The sequence below is a fragment of the Embiotoca jacksoni genome, unplaced genomic scaffold (genome assembly GCF_022577435.1).
Source record: "Embiotoca jacksoni isolate LCO1_2020_lvr unplaced genomic scaffold, fEmbJac1.0.p SCAF_6, whole genome shotgun sequence".
NCBI classification, from domain to species: domain Eukaryota; kingdom Metazoa; phylum Chordata; class Actinopteri; family Embiotocidae; genus Embiotoca; species Embiotoca jacksoni.
Genome location: NW_027185414.1, coordinates 11470343 through 11490678, shown reverse-complemented (window position 1 = coordinate 11490678; position 20336 = coordinate 11470343). Strand labels below are relative to the sequence as shown.

Genomic DNA, 20336 nt, shown 5'->3' with positions numbered 1-20336 from the left:
TAAAACTTTCAAAAACTACTCCAGGGGGTGTGGTTGTGATGAATTTGTGACTACAAGTTAAGTATTTCTTCATCATTTTTCAATTCATTAACTGGCCTAATTTACAGTCTTCCTCATGTAAATATTTGGAAACAAATTGCTAACTAACTAACTCAGGACAAGCAACCTTCAAAGATCGTTTTTGTCGTTACTTATCACTGGAAGTGTACAAAGACGCTGAGGGCGGGATATTTTCTTTAGAGTCAGGCTTCACTATTTCATATACGATCTTCGGGATCAGTGACGCGGTCATACTTGGTTTTGCCTGTTCATAATTTTCTTATTTTTGAAGCTGAGTAAATAAAACAAAATATTTTTTTCTGTCAAATTAAATCACTTGAAAATCTGAAGTGTTTCAAAATGTGATCTGATGTTAGTTTTGAATAAAATGTATTTTCTTTTCAATTTTAACGCAGGCAAATCTGTGGTGAGCTGTATATTCACTGGTCCTACCACACGTTACAGGAAGAGAAACGTGTTGACCGTCCTCTGTTGGATTTGGTGTTGTATATACCACACATTCAGACCTGCGGAACAGCATGGAGCGACAATAGCACACTTTTTTTTTTGTACGCATCCCACGTAATGTGCTGCCCCCTGGGATAAAAAAACAAAAAAAACAAAACAAACACTCGCAGCGATGTCAGTAAACCGCTGTTTGTATTTGTTTTCTCGGCTCCAACGCGGCGTCAACACCCGGGCGACTCGCATCACCGCAGGGAGCCTCCATGTGTCTCCTGGGTCTAGTTCGTTGCACGGACGACACCAGGCTGGTTCTGTAGTTTGCAGCCGAAGTGTTTCGTCGAACAGCTCCTCTCAGAAGCCCCCGGACACCTCGCTGTTCGTGCCCGTCTCCCTGAAGACCGACTCCTCGGCAGACGGGGGTGTAGGAGCCGAGCTGACCCAGCCGCTCGATAAGAGTGAGTCAAATCACCGCTGAACTTAAGAGTTCATTTATTCAGCATTTAAAAAAAAAAAAAAAAAAAAAAAATCAATATAATCCGTAAAATGTGCTGTTTGGGTCCGCTGACAGACCTGTCAGAACATTTAGATGTTTGTTTGGGGTGTTGGTTCACGGAGAGTTACGGACTTGGAATAGATTTTCTGTGTATTTTCTAAAAGCTTGTTTCTTTTTTCCTGCTGTTCGTGTCTGTGATTCAGATGAACTGCTGAAAGTTCTGAACCGGTTTTACAAAAGGAAGGAGATGCAGAAGCTGGCAGCAGACCACGGCCTTGACGGTGAGAAAACACTGTCAAATGTTCATTTGTCCTCCAAAACGCGTCTTAATCTCCTACTCTTGGTTAATGCTTATATTCAGATGAAACCCATGTGTAATCACCAACATTTTAATAGTAACTGTAACTTAATGACATCTTTCTCAATAACTGTAACTGATCACACTTACATTCATTTTGTTATTCAGTTATATGTAATTAGTTACCCTCCGACACTGGTTATTGTACACAGACATGCTGATAAAAGTTCTCATCAAACCGAGAACATTTTGCAAAGACCTTCCCTCCATTTGTCTTCCCCTTGTGTGCATACAGCTCGTCTCTTCCACCAGGCCTTCATCAGCTTCAGAAAGTACATCCTGGAAATGACGTCGCTCTCCGCCGACCTGCACATCATCCTCAATGACGTCTGCTGGGGAGCAGGTTTGTCCCCTCACGATGGAGTTGTTTCTATAACTACTGTTAATTCATTCAAATAACTCTTAAGGTAACGGTCACATGTGTTTCTCCCAAGGTCACGTCGATGACATCTACCCATACTTCATGCGTCATGCCAAGCAAATCTTTCCCATGCTAGACTGTATGGATGACCTGAGAAAGATCTCCGACCTCAGAGTCCCTGCCAGCTGGTATGTGTGTCAGAGAGTCGGACCACGTACCGTATACGTCATGGTCATGCTGGTACTTCTTCATGGTAATGCTTCTAGGTTTCACCATCTCTATACATGTGTCATAACTTGCGTGCGTTTGTGTGCCCATCAGGTACCCTGAGGCTCGAGCCATCCAGAGGAAGGTGATTTTCCACGCTGGACCCACGAACAGCGGGAAAACCTACCACGCCATCCAGCGCTACCTGGCTGCTAAGTCTGGAGTCTACTGTGGTCCCCTGAAACTGCTCGCCCACGAGATCTTTGAGAAGAGCAACGTTGCTGTATGTGTCCGTTTTCTCCTGTCCACTTATTTTATACATCATTGTTGTTTCTCGGAGGGAGCTACTTCAGATGTGGGGGGAAAAGAAAAGGTTGTATAGGAAGGAGCTATTCAAAATATCACCATTGCCCAAATCCTGCGAGTTAACTGTTAGTGGTTGCATTGTGGGTAATTTAGGTTTTAATGACAAAGAAAACATTGAATAAGAAAGAGAACTTCTCATATTTTGCTGACTCAATTTTGTTTATGCCTGTGCGTTGTTATGTTTTCAGGTTGTTCCATCTGTCTGTCCGCTCCATTAGTGTGAACGCGATATCTCAGGAACCCTTTGAGGGAATTTCATTAAATTCGGCACAAAGATTTTGGGGGTCAAAGGTCACTGGGATTTCGCAAAACACGTTTGTGGCCATAAATTAAGAAAATGTATTCACTAATTATGAAAGAAAATTCACACATTTCGAACAGGATAAAATTATGAAGTTTGACATTTTGTATCCAAATTCCAAAGGTCAACTTCAGTGTGACATAAAAATAAAATAAAAATCTACCTTTCCGGGCCATTATTTAACACCATAAATCAGGAACAGATGGGGGATTGTGACCATATTTAACATGAAGTCAGATACTGAACTGGTGACACTAATCTTGGCTGTCCACCTTGAAACTGTGCAGATGGTTTAGATCTTCTGTGCTGTCAGCTTGAAGATGTCTGTGAAGCCTCCACGTTTTAGAATTTGTAGCTTCTTTGAAGCAACATTCATATTTGAATTATTGTTTAATGTCATGGTTGCAGCTCATTTTTCTATTCCCCATCACATGCACATGTTCTCATGATCTCATCTTTCCTCTACGCTGATACTCCTGCCTGTTTGTATGTATACTCCTAGGGTGTACCATGTGACCTGGTTACTGGGGAGGAGAGGACCTTCATGGACTTGGAGGGTCGAGCAGCTGATCATGTGGCCTGCACCATCGAGATGTGCAATGTCACCACACCTTGTAAGTACACGTTAAAATTCATTTTCCCTGATCATAAGAGATTGTGGTCCGATGGAATCATCTTTTCAGAATAATAATGAAATTATTATCCGTGAAAGGTTTTTGTGTTGTGGGTGTAATCACTGATACTCAGCAGATAGTTCCTTACTGTCCGTAAATTAATAGATCAGGGATCCGTTTGTTTGTTTTTATGTCATATGTTAAGTCCATATTTGTCTTTCTTCAGAGGGCTCATCAGCCAAAATCCAAAAGTTTTGAACAAACATCTATTCATTGTGATATTGTTTGTTTCTCATGTCAGATCATGTAAAAATGCAAATGTTTCTTATGTCAATGGATTAAAAATGAATTATTTACCACAGTTTCTTTATGTGTCTGTAGATGAGGTGGCAGTAATAGATGAAATTCAAATGATCCGAGATCCTTCCAGAGGCTGGGCGTGGACCAGAGCGCTGCTGGGTTTGTAACACACACGCACGCATGCACACACACACACACACACACACACACACACACACACACACACACACACACACACACACACACACACCAAACACAGACAATCACATACAGAGGATCTGTTGCACTGTTCCACCTGTTGATTATTCTGGCATTCAGCTGAACTGATGACCAACTTCTAAAACTTTCTGTTCCCTTTCTGTGTGTTCGTGTAGGTCTCTGCGCAGAGGAGATTCACGTGTGTGGGGAATCTGCAGCCATAGACTTTATCAGAGAGCTGATGTACACCACCGGAGAGGAGGTGGAGGTGAGGCTGTAAAACGCTGCACGGCAGACAGACAAGATGCTGGATGACGGTTTCCAAGGTTTTTAACCTTTTCCTTTGGACCGCCACTCTCTCCTCATAACCCGCTCTCCCTCTCTCTTCAGGTCCACACCTACCAGCGCCTAACTCCATTCTCAATCTCAGATAATGCCGTGGAGTCATTAGACAACCTGAAACCAGGAGACTGTATTGTGTGCTTCAGTAAAAATGACATCTACTCTATAAGCAGACAGATTGAGGTCAGAGGACAAGAATGTGCTGTCATATATGGGAGCTTACCTCCAGGTGAGTGTGTGAGTGGTTTACAGGAGGACGAATACTAGTCACATGAATGTATATATGAATGTACATATGTTTGTGTGTAGGGCAGGCAAAAACTGTTTGTTTTCCAATCTGTGAATTGGCGTAATAACAAGTTGATTTTAGTTAAGGAAGTTAACGGACTAGTTTGGTCTCTGTAAAAATGTTTACTGATTTCAGCTAAAACTCAACTTTTGGTACAAAATCAATATCAGATTGAAAGAAAAAAACATTTTCAATTCATATATTGGTGTATAAACCTTTATTTGACCCCTCTTCGCTGTGCTGTGATTTAAAGGCACCAAGCTGTCCCAGGCCAAGAAGTTCAATGACCCTGATGACCACTGCAAGATCTTGGTTGCTACAGATGCTATTGGCATGGGCCTAAACCTGTAAGCACCATCATATGTTATGAATTAATGGGAGAGCCATTTTAAGTTTTGTTTCTTTTTTAACAAAACCCAATTATTAAAGATTACAGAAAAGCTGTTCAATTTATTTGTATTTCTGATTACTTAACATGTATTTCTACATTGGCTCAAAAATCTTTGAACGAGTTCAAATTAGGGCTTTAACAAGACTCAAATCTTCAAGTTTTAGCATCAGTGGCAGATTGTAGTCAATTCAATGTGTAGATCAACTCGACTTACATCTCTGCCCTTGTCTGTCTCTTCCTCACCTCACCTCACCTCACCTCACCTCACCTCACCTCACCTCACCTCACCTCACCTCACCTCACCTCTCTCTCTCTCTCTCTCTCCAGGAGTATAAAACGTATCATCTTCAACAGTCTGGTGAAGCCTAACGTTAATGAGAAAGGAGAGAAACAGATGGAGACCATCAGCACATCGCAGGCTCTGCAGATTTCCGGCCGTGCAGGGAGGTCAGTCACGTTTCTTTCTGAGGTTATCACCATTCTGGGGGATTAAAAATGGGACAGAAGACACAATACAATCAAGCTTTACTATTTGTCAGGTTAATATTTTACCCTCGTCCTCTCCGACACCTGTCGTAGGTTCTCCTCCAAGTTTAAAGAGGGAGAAGTTACGACGATGCACCGAGATGATCTGCCTGTCCTGAAGGAAATCCTCAGCCAGGCCATAGATCCCATAGAGGTGATAATTTTACACACACACACACACACACACACACACACACACACACACACACACACAAAATCTTAGATAAAGCCACTTTCACTGGGCATCCCTTACGGTATTCAAATGTTTTTTCGAACGTTCGTCTGTCCTTCTTTGTCTCAGACTGCAGGTCTTCATCCGACTGCAGAGCAGATAGAGATGTTTGCCTATCATCTGCCTGATGCTACACTGTCCAACCTTGTTGTGAGTATAGCCAACTTTTTATTTGTCCTCAGTTTCATTACCCATTATAAAAACGGTGGTGGACAACTATTCAGATTCTTTACTTCAGTAAACGTACTAATGCAGAAATAAAAGAAATACTCCAAATCAAATATCTGAAATGTGACCCCAACTACACACTGTTTTTTGTAAGCATCATATCATACATCTGTTGACTCTCTCTGTGTCTGTTTCTCAGGACATATTTGTCAGCCTCTCTCAAGTGGACGGTATGTATTTTGTCTGCAACATCGACGACTTCAAGTTTCTGGCTGATATGATTCAGCATATACCTCTTAACCTGAGGTCACGCTACGTCTTCTGCACGGCTCCCATCAACAAAAAACAGCCTTTTGTCTGCACCTCCTTCCTAAAGGTGAGAATGACACAATGTAAAAATGGAAAGGATGCATGACACTTGATGGAGGGAGGTCAGGAGGGAGCAGTGGAAAATGCTGATAGAGAGAGTAAAATGATTCATTAAAAGTAACAGAAGTGATTTATTTAATTATTGGAAAGGACAGGGTGATGTTGGAACTGTAGTCATCAATCAGACACACCCTCTGTTACTTAAATCGGTTTGTAGAGATTTAGTTTTACTTCGACACTGAAGTGTTTTCTGTTTATCAGACATCAGAAACTGATTCAGTGTTGTAAATAATTTCAAAGGTTGGGTGATTGCATTTTATAGTCACTCAACTGTATGCTTTCTCATGGTTATATCATCCTGATAAAAGCAAGATTAGCTGCAGAATAGAAATGATGACCGAGAAGCAACCTTTGAGATTCAGGGTGAAGCTTTATTTATTGGTGTTGGCGACGTAAGTGAAGAATAATGCTTAGTACAACGGAAATGCAAACCAGAAGACTTATTTAATGATATAATAATGAAGTTGTAACTAGTCACAATGATGGTATCGATAACGCTATTATTCATGGGGTTACTGTTAATAGTAACACTCAGAATGTTCGACAGTATTTCATTGTATTTACCGTCCCGTCCCGTCCTTTCCTTTACGTTCTTTGTCGCTCTCATTTGAATCCTGTTTCTCTTTCAGTTTGCCCGTCAGTTCAGTCGAGACGAACCCCTGACATTTGAATGGGTGTGTCGTCATGTCAGTTGGCCTATGGCTCCACCCAAAAACATCAAAGACCTGGTTCACTTGGAAGCTGTCCATGATGTGCTGGATCTGTACCTCTGGTTGAGGTAACTTTATATTTCCACTTCTCTAAGTGGTTGTCGGTTGGTGTAACCATCAATTCCACCTGTGCCTTTAATGTCTGATTATCACGCTGTTTGTTTCCATGAACTTTTCTTTATTGCATTACATGAGTCCTGTTCAAGAATGCTTGCCTTCCTAACCCTCGTTGCTGTTGATGTCTGCACGTCTCTATAGCTACCGCTTCATGGACATGTTTCCAGATACGGCCTCGATTCGACAAATCCAGCAGGAGCTTGATGATATTATCCAGCAAGGTGTCCGAAATATCACCCGCCTCATCAGAGCCACTGACCCAACCATCACTGACCCACTACGGACACAGAGCAACAGGCATGGCCAGACAGGTGGTAATAGTGCAACTGTCAGCAGTCATTTATTGACCAGCGGCAGAAATCAGACGGGACAACGAGGCTCAGGAGAGATGATGGACAGGTCTCTGGCGAGTCGCCTGGTGAGAGATGGGCTGTTGACCCCTGATCTGCTCCAGCAGCTGCAGAGGGAGTGGTCTAAAGATCAAAAGTGGGACATCACCAATCAGAGTGCACTCGACACAGGACACAGCAAAGGGAAAAGGAAAAAGAAGAAATGAGGGGGCAGTTTTCTGATGTCCACAGTTGGTTCTGTTCCAGTAACTGATTGAAGCCTTAGATAACATCTGGAACTTTGTTTGAAATGAATCATGATTTGAAGCAGGCAGAAGGTATGTATGCACCTTATCAGTATTGAAAGTATCACGATAAGCTTTCAGCTCCAGCTTTAAAAATACAACTCCAACATGTCAGTTTGAACACAGCTGCAGAGTTTGATTCTGATCACTTGGTCTGGACTGAGATTTATGCCACAATACTGGATCATTTGAATGTTGTCACATAATTTACTTGTTTTACTTGCTACAAACATAACCGTTTATGTTTCCTTCAAACCTACAAATGGATAAACTAACTGGTGCCAGAAAATGTATCTATTTCAGGTTACTGTGAACTACTGTATCAGGTATCTGGTGAGAGATTCTCCTATTTCAGTGTGAGCATAAAATAATGCTCAGAATCACCGTGGAAACTAATATGAAACAGTCAGATTAGCCACCAACAAAATTGATTGACATCTCTTGGCATTTACGAAACATTTTTGAGACCAGAAAACATTTTTAAAAGCACCGTATGCTGGTCTGTTAGTCTGTTAGCTCTCAAATATATAGTTATATAACCATTTCATCACAGACCAAAGGAGAACAGTTCGAGTGCTGCCCGATTAGTGTCTGTATACAGGTAAAATAGAATATTTTTTTCTTGTTTGTACATTGAAGAGGACATTTGTCAATAAAAACAATGTTTTGACCATCTTGATTTCATGTTGATTATGCAGCTCACACCAGGGAAGGGCAAAATAGTCCAAAACAAATGTGAAACTACCTCTGAAGTAACTCAATGGAAGGGACATTCGATTTAGCATAATTCACTCACAAAGTTTCCAGGAATTTTCAGTGAGGCAACAAAGTGATTAAATCACATGTGACAATTAAAGCCAAATATCAAGTGTGTTGGTGAAAAACAGGAAAGATGAGTGCATATACTAAGAAGAAAAATCTCAACTCATGTTAAACCTGACATGACAAACCGCATCAGTGTTGAGGGACATTGATCACACGTTGGTCACATTGATGGGATAGACATACTTGACTGCACAGTAAATGACAATTTTAATCCATTAACATGTCTATATGCCCTTTTTTACAATTTGACTTTCTCTTATTTCACAGAATCATAAATACTCTTCTCATCTTTTTCCAAGTCCTCATTGAAGCTGCATGATGTTCAAATGGCTGCTCCTGTCTATCAGATGGATAATGTAACCTAGTGTTGTGTGGGTTTGTACAATGTCTGGTTACACGGCATGTGTTTGTAATGACGGGCCTTTTGTCACGCTGATGCTTGTTGAACTGTCGCCTCATTCCCTCAGATATTTGTCTGCCTCATAAATGATACAGGTTGTTTGGTGTTGATAGCACACTTTATATCCAGTCTTGGTTTCTTTTAATCTGGCATCATTGTCTTTCAGAAGTGTCATACCTATGGGGTTATAGCTCACTGACGGTGCATTAAAAGATATCAAAATGTTTCTTCCTTATTTCCATGATCTTTGCTGAGTAACCCGGGCATGTGTTGCTAAAACTTTGGAGAGTCTGCAGAACTTGAGTAGAGGTCTAGTGTGGGTCAATGGAGACTGATGAAACTAGACAGAAGGCCGGGATGGGCGGTGTCACTGAAAGAATGGAGGAAATGATAGTAGAAAGGGGTTTGGCTTGTTGTTAATCATTAGTCAGGGCAGAGGTTGGGCTCTGGTTAGTGAGAACAGAAAGAGCAAAGTAACACCAGCAGAGAGAGGCAGGGGGGGGAAAACAACAGATTGTATCTTAACATCTGTACACATTGAACACGGTTCTCATCTTTGCATCGAAGTGTTCTTCACCTGCACGGACAGGAACACAGGCTCATATACCTGGAAGAGTTTTCATGGTGGTGTGATCTGTCCATCAAAATGTTGGCTGTTCATCTCGTTTCCTTCTACTTCGCCAAACTCAAGGAGGACCCCACAAAGAAGGTGAGAGGACAAACAAGTTTAACTCAACTTTCAGTTAGACATGTACTACAGAGGAGAAATTGATCATGATTAATGTAATATATTCAAAAGCATTTGAAGAAATGCATATTATTATTGCCTGGTAACAACTAAGTTTGGAGCCCTCAAATCATTCATTCAATGTGAAGGTGAAAGTTACAAATGCATTTGACTTATTTCCTCATTTTTGCTGACAATTACTTTGAAATTATATTTTTTTTGTAAATCATACCAAGTTCATTGTAAAAGATTGATTCACCGTTATTGTTTTTCCCCTTACAGTGCAGGATTAAAAGTGTCCTCCTCCATAATTGTTATAGTGTTTTATAATTTACTATTCAAGCAGCTATGGTGTGGTATATCCAGAAAAGGAGTGATTAAAATGCCTCATCTTTGCATAGTGACCTTTTGCAGACATATACCTGACTAACTTTACTAAGAGATAAGGCAGTAGCCACGACTAATAAGATGATCAAGGTTCTGTAATCATTAATTACTTCGTCCCCATTTCATTTTTTCTCAACAATGATTAACTTCCTCGCCTGCCAGTGTGACTGCTCCTCTTATTGCTGACTGGATCAAATCATATTCTCACAGGGACAAAGTATTGACACTCCCATGCACACACTCGGCACAAATACTGAACCTCAGCCGTGTGCACAGCCAGAGGAACTTTGTCTCATGAACAATGGAAGTTTGGGCAGCATACAGTAGACAGGATTATTGATACCTCCTAGCTTGTTTATAAGATCAAAAGTTCTTATAGCTCTCATGTATTTATTCCAAGTTATGGTTTCCTTCTGTCCCATCAAGAAACGCCTTAAGGAGACTCCTCTTCCTCCCTCTCATTTCTTCTTGTTCCTTGTCTTCTAAGTCCAGTCAGTGAAAATCCATCTTCATGGCTCATTTGTGTTTGATTCTGAGCGCTCTCTGTTTGCTGTCTCTCTGCTCATCTTTTCCAGGTGGATAGGTTTCTGCATGCAATGCGTCTCCACGACGACCAGTTAAGTGACATCTCGACTCGTTTCCAAGCTGAAATGAAGAAGGGGCTTTCAGCAGAGAGCAACGTTGCAGCAGCGGTGAGGATGCTGCCAACACATGTCCGCTCCACTCCTGATGGATCAGGTTATACTCGCTTTAATGGTTTTCAAACTGTTTTTAAAGTTTGTTTTTTTGTGATCTAAAAAAAAACCCAATATAGGACCACTGATATTCAAAAGAGCAGATTATAGATTTTGTCTGACTTTTTTTATTTGTTTTCATTTTTTACTAATGCAGAGAAAGGACAGTTTTTGGCACTGGATCTTGGAGGCTCCAAGTTTAAAGTGCTGCGGGTTAAAGTGAGAGAGGGCATGGGGATTAGGAAGGGAGGAGTGGAGATGGAGGAGAGGACCTACCCAATACCAAAGGAGAAGCTCAGTGGAAGAGGAACAGAGGTAAAAGAATACATTAAATTTGATCCGTTTTGGAGCAGAAGCACTACGTTTGTGGACATAAAAAAACAATAAGAGGTTTCAACTTCTCTGTCTTCCATTTCTCTGACTCTTTGTAGTTATTTGACCACGTGTCACAGTCTCTAAAAGACTTCCTGCAAAAGAAGAACATCAGTTTAGAGAAGAAACATCCTCTGGCCTTCACTTTCTCCTTCCCCTGTGAACACCACACCTTGGATCAGGTGTGACATCTACATCCAAACATCTGGTTCTCATGACCTATACAGTATACTCTACTGCCCTGTATGTTGACATGGTAATTCTGTTTAGATTTAGATTATTTTTATTTCCTCCCTGTAGGGATTATTATTAAACTGGAGCAAGAACTTCAGGGCTCGATGCCTTCAGGGAAAAGACGTGGTCCAGGCCCTAAAAGAGGCTATTGACAGAACTGGGGTAGGACGCCATGGCACTCACTACATCATTAGTTACCTATAAACTAATTGTCAATCATCAGACATGAGGAGATTATTCTAAACATTAAACTAATTCTGAAAACTCAATAGCTACTCCAACTGGGATTAAACCTATGCTGACATTACCGAAGCAGATAATAAGAAAATGAAATCAGAGGTGAACTGTATAGAAAAGGTCAGAAAAAGTGTAGATGGAAGATAAAATAAAAACTATGGGACTGAAACATTACAGACACGGCACAGTAGTCATAACTATCACTATAGAAACATTACCCGTCATAAACTGTACTGTTATGATGACCTGGTGTATCACTCTGTAACTCTGTGCAGGATATGAACATAGAAGTGTTAGCTATGGTTAATGACACTGTCGCTACCATGATGACCTGCGGTTTTGATGACCAGTACTGTGAAATAGGACTCATCATTGGTAAGTACTTCCATATAATTCATACTAGCCTCTGTAGCTAGTCGTGTTCAAACTTACAAAACCGGTTGAGACCCCGTTTTACATATCAGATAGATGGGAAAGAGAGATTTCTCCTCTGAACCTCTTCTTTTGTCTCCCAATAATCGTATCTGGTGACTCTTTGGAGGGGCTTGACCCCAAGGATGTAAACAATACACGGTGTAAACAATACAACGCTGCTTACACCTTGATGCATCCGTATTAATGATCTGTATCAGTCGCAGGAAGCAAATGAGTATTTTTACTGTGATTTCTCACTTTTACTTGTGATTAACTGTTTTTACCCGTTGTTACCATACTTTTACTTGCAGTCATTAAAGGATGCCAGTGCATCCTTCACCACTGACTGTGACTGTGTAAGGCAGCAGATGACCTGCTGACAAATATCCTTTATAATGATTTAGATCTTCCATTTTTATGCTGCAGTGTTCACAACAAAAGGAACACCTGAATTGCAAACAACAAAAACAACAGACACAGAGAAATCACAATGAAATTCCCTTCCTTATTGTCATTAAACGTAAAACGAATTATCTTTTATTGTGCAAAATGAACATGTTTTGGCATACTACCATGAAATAATCAAATCTTCAAAATCTGATATTTGTTGTGCACCTTTAAGTTAACCTGCTGCTGATAGTGTTGATTTAAAGTTTGCAGTTTCAGATTAATTCATGCTGAATATCTTTTTTAGACGATTAAAGTAGCCAGGTCCTTTAAATAGCATTAATATAACTGTATGTATGTCCTGTGTGTTTGTGATCTTATAGGTACCGGCACCAATGCATGCTATATGGAGGATATGCGCCATGTTGACCTGGTGGAGGGAGATGAGGGCAGGATGTGTGTGAACACTGAGTGGGGAGCCTTTGGAGATGATGGGGCCCTGAATGATTACATCACAGAGTTTGACAGGGATGTGGACGCAGCCTCCATCAACCCTGGAAAACAAACGTGGGGAAAGCAGCTTTGTCTACTGTCATGATATCGCATGATGTTGCACTGCATCAATGACACTAATTTCAACCTTAAACCACTCTGTGTCTTTGTTCCCTCATTTTTCCCTGATAGCTTTGAGAAGATGGTCAGTGGGATGTATCTGGGTGAACTAGTGAGGCTGGTTGTATTAAAGATGGCTAAACTAGGACTGCTATTTGATGGATGTGTGTCCAATGAGCTGAGGACTAAAGGGAAGATAACCACTGCACATGTGGCTGCCATGGAGGAGTGAGTTATCTCCATTTCTGAGTCACACTGCCTCTGTCTGAAAACAGAAAGATAATATACATGTTCGTCTTTCTCAGGTACAAATGCGGCCTGAAGAACACCAGAGACATTCTCACGGATCTTGATTTGAACCCATCACCTGACGACTGCATTGCGGTTCAACATGTGAGCACCATCGTGTCCTTCAGATCCTCAAATCTGGTGGCTGCAGGACTGGCAGCCATTTTAACCCGAATCAAGAAGAACCGGTGTCTGAGGGCATTACGGATCACCGTGGGTGTTGATGGAACTGTGTACAAGACACACCCGCAGTAAGTTATTGTGGAAGTACTCACCAACACTCACATTCATATGCTGAAATTTCAGATTTAAATTTTTTTAAATAGCTAAATAAAATGTATGTATTCATATTTGGTGAAGTAGTAGTTTGAATTACTCCTCTTGTGACATTGTAGTTGTAATTGTTACGTCACACTGACTGGTTACGCTATGATGTACAAAACCACATTGTAGGTATTGTAATCAAATGCAACTGAATTATATTTTCTTAAATCATGTTGCCAGACTTATAAAAGGGGTAAATTACTAATGCTGCCCTTATTTCAGGTATCCTAAACGTCTCCATAAAGTGGTGCGACGGCTGCTTCCAGAGTGCCATGTTAGATTCGTCCTCTCAGACAGCGGCAGCAGCAAAGGTGCTGCCTTGGTAACAGCAGTTGCCCAACGTCTGGCATCACAGAAACGACAGGTTAGGGTGTGTGTGTGTGTGTGTGTGTGTGTGTGTGTGTGTGTGTGTGTGTGTGTGTGTGCATGTGCACTGTTGGTAGTTAATTTCTTCACAGGTGGGCACGGAAGAATTATCGTTGTTGTTGCTCACATGTTTAATATACACTGTCCCTGTTATTCCAGGTGGATGATTCACTGTCTCCCTTCAGACTGAGCCAAGAGCAGCTCCAGCTGGTCAAGGCCAAGATGAGGGCGGGGCTTGAGGCAGGACTGAAGAGTAAAGGCTCCTCTGCAATCAAGATGCTGCCTTCTTTTGTATGCCATACACCTGACGGCACAGGTCTGAAATGAAACGCTCACACCTTCTGTTCATTTTCACAATTTCTTTGAGCTTCTACCTGAGAATAATTGTTTTTTTTTAATATACAAACATATAATAAGGGTGATTTTTTTTTGTGTGTGTGTGTGTATATTTAGAGTATGGAAAATACCTTGCCTTGGATCTGGGAGGAACCAACTTCCGAGTTTTGCTGGTGAACTTTAAAGGAGGTCTGCAATCAAGCACAAGACTTTACCATAAAATCTATACCATACCACTGGAGATAATGCAGGGAACTGGAGAAGAGGTGAGAAACATATTTACATAACATAGATGGAAAGTCTGAAACTCAGTGACTTAGTGAATTACTGCTGAAATGGTACTAAATCTTCTCATAACTCTGCCATGAAGCTCATTACATGCAGGGTTGTCTCCATAGGGCTGTACTGAGAATCAAATGCACTGTTTGCTGATTGTAGCAAAGTTTCCTTTCTCTCTCTGCCTGCCTCTAGTTGTTTGATCACATAGCAGAGTGTATTAGTGACTTCTTGGACTACATGGGGATGAAGAACACTCGTGTTCCTACAGGCTTCACCTTTTCTTTCCCCTGCGAGCAGACGGCCATTGATACGGTAAGAGAGGACATCAGAGTGTGGGTTTTCTGCCTGAGTTCATTTAGGTCAGATTAGTTTGTTGCAGCCACAAAAAACATTTTCTCATAGCAATAACAACCAATGATCAAACAACTTTTTTTTTTTTTTTTTTTTTTTTTGTGTGTATTTTAGCAGTAAAATACATAAATAAACAGAAACCCTGACTTTTTTTTATAACCTTTTTAAACCTCTGCATATTCCGCAGGGCACATTGGTGAGCTGGACCAAAGGCTTCAAGGCCACAGACTGTGAGGGACATGATGTCGTTAACATGCTGCGGGAGGCCATCAAGAGACTCAACGTGAGTCAAAATACAACAGAGCAGAGTTTTATAATGATGACCAGATGAAAGAATGATTCTGCATTCTTGATTCATATATTAAAATCAGTTAAAACGTGTGTGTGTGTGTGTGTGTGTGTGTGTGTGTGTGTGTGTGTGTGTGTGTGTGTGTGTGTGTGTGTGTGTGTTTGTGTGACAACAGGAGTTTGACTTGGACATCGTTGCAGTTGTCAATGACACAGTTGGGACGATGATGAGCTGCGCCTACGAAGACCCTGAGTGTGAAATTGGACTGATTGCTGGTATGTGATGTTTAGGGTGAGGATATGTTTACGAAGTGAAGACAGCATGGTCAGTCCTCACCTTGAGGTATTTGAAGGTTGAATGGGTCAATGGTAGAACTTAAATGTAGGCTCGATGTTATAATGGTACATACAAGATTGTAATAATAATGCATCGTTTGTGTGTGTTGTGGGTCTTCTGTAAGTCAATAAGTGCACTCACAACACAAACCACTGAGTTTGACAAGCAGCACCTATTTTCACTGTCGACTGTATTTGAAATGTAACATCTGATGTAAAACAGAAAACAATCATGTGATTCTGTTTTACAGGAACTGGCTCTAATGTTTGTTACATGGAGGAGCTGAGGAACATTGAGAAGACAGAACAAAAGGGAGGAAAAACAGAGGGCGATAAGGTTGAAGAACTCTCTCAGTGTTTAATCTGTCGGTGTCTGTAGTGATGTTTGGATGATAATTTGTTGTTTTTTGCTCCCAGCAGAATGATGGGACGGAAGGAGAGAAAAAGGAAGGAGATGCCAAGATCTCAAAGATGTGTATAAACACAGAGTGGGGAGGTCTGGGAGATGACGGCTCGCTGGATGATATCATCACACCTTATGACACTGAAGTGAACCAAAACTCAATCAACCCTGGAAAACAAAGGTCAGAAACACACTGTAAACAGAATATGATGCAGCCTGCTTAGTCAACAGACGCATGTTCAATTATATATTGGAGCAGTTTGTTTTATCTTCCTGTGTGTGCAAATGCCTTGAACATTGTTCTGCACATTTATTTGTTTCATGCTTTGGTGATCTTATGTGTTTTCAGATTTATCGAGATGTTCAGTACCCTGTAACATGATCAGGTGGTCTCACATTTTTTAAGGATTTAACAATTTTGTGTGTGTGTGTGTGTGTGTGTGTGTGTGTGTGTGTGTGTGTGTGTGTGTGTGTGTGTGTGTGTGTGTGTGTGTGTGTGTGTGTGTGTGTGTTCAGGTTTGAAAAGCTGACCAGTGGGATGTATTTAGGTGAAGTTGTCCGGCAGGTATTGCTGGATTTAACCAGAGGAGGTTTGCTGTTCAGAGGACATGTCACCGAAGCCTTAAAAACACCCGGAATTTTTCAAACCAAATATCTGTCACAAATAGAGAGGTAAGAGAAACTGTGCGTGCGTACGTGCATGCGTGTGCGTGCGTGCGTGTGTGTGTGTGTGTGTGTGTGTGTGTGTGCGTGCGTGTGTGTGTGTGTGTGTGTGTGTGTGTGTGTGTGTGTGTGTGTCACTTTTGGCTTAATTCCAAATCTTACAAATAAAAGCTCTGTCCATTATTCAAATATGCCACTTAAACCTGCAGCTGATCCCTTCAATGTTAACGTGTTCATGTATTTTGCCCTCATGTGTAAGTGTGCTGTCTCCCTCCAGTGACCGCTTGGCGCTACTGCAGGTCAGATCTATCCTCCAGCAGCTGGGGCTCGACACCACCTGTGACGACAGCATCATCGTCAAAGAGGTAGGAGACAGAAAAGTAATGCACGACGCTGATGAGTCAGACCTCATGAGTGTAGACAAACAGATGCTTTATGTTCACAGACTTTTGACCACCTTGTGGACCGGTGTAATTTATCATATTACTATTTTCTCTGTTCATTTAAAAGTCTCTCCTTGAGCTATGCTGGTTAGCCAACATGCACACTGGAAAGACCAGAAAGATCTGGACCACAACTAAATGAATGAAGTCTCATTAGTGCTGTTCTGCTTTGAGAAAGATCTACTTAAAACAGTGACTGTGACTGTCCTTCACTCAAAACTTCTGAACCTTGTTAACAACTATTAAAATTAAGAATTGTAAATGAAAAGTGGCATCTTCATTGTCTAGTTCTGGTCTCAAGTTTGACTCAAATTGTAGAGTGTTCGAAAAATTACTCAAGAGGCTTGGTTCAAAATCAAACACATCGGACATTTATTCTTGCAAGGAGGAACACATACATGCACCCTCAAAGAGAGGTGTCCAGCAAAGAAGGGGTCTTCCCTCCTCCGTAGGTCAGCTTTTATACAGTGGGACAAACAGTAGACCATCACCCCCATTCCCTTTGTATCTGCTTTCGTATGGTAATACAGAGTTGGTTGTAGGTCACAAGATAGTCGTTAATTAGATGCGGAAATAATCACTTGCAAATAAGACAGAAAACAAAGGAAACTTTTCGGGGCCTGAGACTTTCCGGAGCCACAATGCAAACAAGAGGAAGAGACAAATCTTTCATTTCCATCATAGAGAGAGGTTAAGAGTTTAAATTTTGAGTCATTGCATTGTCTAGAAAATAATGTTCTCTGTTGTAAGCTCCGTCTGAGGTGGAGTAATATTTATTCCACTGCTTTGTGAAGTGGTGTATTGTCCGGCTCAGACTGTCAACTGTTGCAATAATGATAAAGGTTTTTATTGTTGTATAGGTATGTGGAGCAGTGTCACGCCGTGCAGCTCAGCTGTGTGGGGCAGGAATGGCGGCAGTGGCCGATAAGATCAGAGAGAACCGAGGACTGGACCATCTGAACATCACAGTAGGGGTGGACGGGGCACTCTACAAACTACATCCACAGTGAGTTATATTTTGGTACACTGTGTCAGATTAACACAGGTTCAGGTCAAGTTTCCTCTTTACTTTGCTTCTTGAAGTTGTTTAAAGAAGCTAAACATTTTATTTTCTTCTTCTGCTGCCGTTTTAGTTTCTCTCGAATCCTCCGAGAGACCACCGGAGCTTTGGCTCCTCAATGTAAAGTGACCTTCATGCCATCAGAAGAAGGAAGTGGGAAAGGTGCTGCCCTCATTACTGCTGTGGCCAGAAAGACGCAGGAGATGTAACGTCACATAACTAAGGAAACTGATTTACCAAAGTTATTTTTTTTTTCACATTTTCTCTTGCAATTTGGAACTGCGTTCCCCTGTTCACGTCACTGCTGACCTCCTGTGTTGGTCTGAGAGAGCGCTGGTGTTAGATTAGACTGGAACAATGACTAAATGAAGGACAGACAACTCAAACCATAACAATGTGAGTACCAAACAAAATGATATCACCAGCTGTCAAATTAGTTACCGCGGTGACGACAATCTAAGATTGATAACAAGCATTAAAATGTGACCATACTGAACTGATTTTGTTTTCTGAAGGTAAGAGCTGAACAGCCTCTTCACTTTTACTCAAACACACTGACTCAATACAATGTGTTCCCGTGCATGTGTTTCTTTCTCTTCAGCTTTTACACTGCAGTCATTTTTGGAGTAATTTGGCCAATAAGCTTCATCGTCAGTTCTTTAAATTTAAACTTTGATTGACCAAATGATTTTTGTATATTTATTATAGAATATTAGTTGTTTAAAGGACAGACAGAGTGTGTGTGTGTGTGTGTGTGTGTGTGTGTGTGTGTGTGTGTGTGTGTGTGTGTGTGTGTGTGTGTGTGTGCGTGTGTGTGTGTGTGTGTGTGTGTGCGTGCGTGTGTGTGGTCGTTAGTCAGCAGTATTGATGAAGGGCAGGAGGAGGATTGAAATGCCACTGACCACATTTCTCAACAATAAAAACAACCAACGCTCTGTTCAGTCCTTCTGGACTGACTCTCGGTCCTTGTGATCACCAGTCTGTCTGTCTCTCTGCTCTCTGTCTGTCTCTCCATCTGTGCCTTTTTAGTCACTCTGTCTGTCCACTTTATCTGTCTGGCTGGAGCTTTGCCCAGCCGCCGGTATCCGTCTGTCTGCAAGGCAAAAATAAAGACCTTTACATTTTAGTTATTTAATTTTCTAAATGAACTGAAGATGCTGTGTTTTTTTTAGTTTTTTTTTTTAGAATTTTTGATACGATTTAAGTCTAAAGACCTAATGTCACTCTGTTTATAGATCTTTAGAGGGCAAATTTACAGCACGAGTTTGTGATTACAAATTGCATCCTAATCTAAAACTACTGATCTGATGGTACTGGACGGGAGAATGAGCCGTGCAATGATCAGTGTAATGTTAATCCATTCATGAGATTAGATGTTGAGTTGATTGACGATGAAGACATGCAGGAAGACAACAGCAGTGCATGAGAAAGAATATAATGTCCAGCAACACTAAAGCGCCAGGAGAGAAGGAATGAAGGAAGGAAATTAATTAGAGAGGATTTCCGAAAGGAAGGAAACGCAGAGAAAGCTGCGTGCTAACTGGAGTAACACAGTTGCTAATCTGTTAGGGATTAACAGGTTAGAATGCTACCAGCTAAGGGGTTGCGTCACCCTCACACACACACACACACACACACACACACACACACGCACACACGCGCCCGCGCGCTAATCCCACACTGTCCTAGTCGTGACCTAATATCTTCGCAGTTGAAACATGCCCCGACACTGCAGCTTCAGTGCAGCGCTGCACACAAACACAGCTGGGCTCCTGAAGCTGCAGCTCCTGCACGTCAACACAGAGCAGTGACTGACACACAGGCTGGCGTGCTTTCTTTTCCTCTCACGTTCTGTCACTCTTGTCCTTTCCATTTCTCCTCACTGTTTGTCCCTCTCTGTCTTTAACTTTTTTTTTAATTTTTTTTTTTAAATACCCCACTCATCAGATATTTCCTGTGTGGGCATTCCTCAGGGAGCAAGGTGTGCGAGTCCTATTATATATGCACTTTCCTTGTGTGTGTGTGTGTGTGTGTGTGTGTGTGTGTGTGTGTGTGTGTGTGTGTGCGCGCGCGTGTGTGTTGAAGGCTCAGCATGTTTCTTTGTCTCTGCTGTAAATAAACAATAAGACCTTTGACACACAATCACACTCTTTTTCTCATACACACACACACGCACACACAAATGGTCTCCCAACAGATTGGCGGAGTTGAACTGCCGGTTCTTCAGGATCTATAATGGGATCAGAATCGGACCTTTGTTTGGACTGGATTTATTATTTTTTATTAGGATTTCATTTTCAATTCACATGCTGATTAATTTTCTACAAAAAC

General features: G+C 41.4%; 2 protein-coding genes across 6 annotated transcripts; both read left to right on the top strand.

Annotated features, from left to right (window-relative positions):
• The first annotated feature begins 532 nt into the window (after nucleotides 1-532).
• supv3l1 (SUV3-like helicase) lies at nucleotides 533-8990 on the top strand. The gene is made up of 16 exons (XM_069174315.1): nucleotides 533-959; nucleotides 1201-1278; nucleotides 1591-1698; nucleotides 1790-1904; nucleotides 2038-2206; nucleotides 3093-3204; nucleotides 3586-3663; nucleotides 3879-3970; nucleotides 4093-4273; nucleotides 4587-4680; nucleotides 5052-5171; nucleotides 5304-5403; nucleotides 5551-5631; nucleotides 5849-6025; nucleotides 6708-6856; nucleotides 7047-8990. Exons 1-16 carry the CDS (start codon nucleotides 680-682, stop codon nucleotides 7459-7461), a joined length of 2349 nt encoding a protein of 782 aa, XP_069030416.1. The 5' UTR covers nucleotides 533-679; the 3' UTR covers nucleotides 7462-8990.
• A 420-nt stretch (nucleotides 8991-9410) lies between these two features.
• On the top strand, nucleotides 9411-19113 carry LOC138213154 (hexokinase HKDC1-like). Of its 5 annotated transcripts, none has more exons than XM_069174069.1 (21): nucleotides 9411-9473; nucleotides 10454-10616; nucleotides 10770-10927; nucleotides 11044-11166; nucleotides 11285-11380; nucleotides 11731-11830; nucleotides 12640-12823; nucleotides 12941-13096; nucleotides 13174-13407; nucleotides 13703-13844; nucleotides 14006-14162; nucleotides 14300-14448; nucleotides 14654-14773; nucleotides 15000-15095; nucleotides 15277-15376; nucleotides 15688-15773; nucleotides 15908-16020; nucleotides 16356-16511; nucleotides 16780-16867; nucleotides 17806-17951; nucleotides 18079-19113. In XM_069174069.1, exons 1-21 carry the CDS (start codon nucleotides 9411-9413, stop codon nucleotides 18212-18214), a joined length of 2766 nt encoding a protein of 921 aa, XP_069030170.1. In that variant the 3' UTR covers nucleotides 18215-19113. The 5 variants fall into 5 exon arrangements, with proteins under 5 accessions (XP_069030170.1, XP_069030169.1, XP_069030168.1 ...); XM_069174068.1 differs by having other exon boundaries at nucleotides 15899-16020; XM_069174067.1 differs by having other exon boundaries at nucleotides 15854-16020.
• Nucleotides 19114-20336: the final 1223 nt, after the last annotated feature.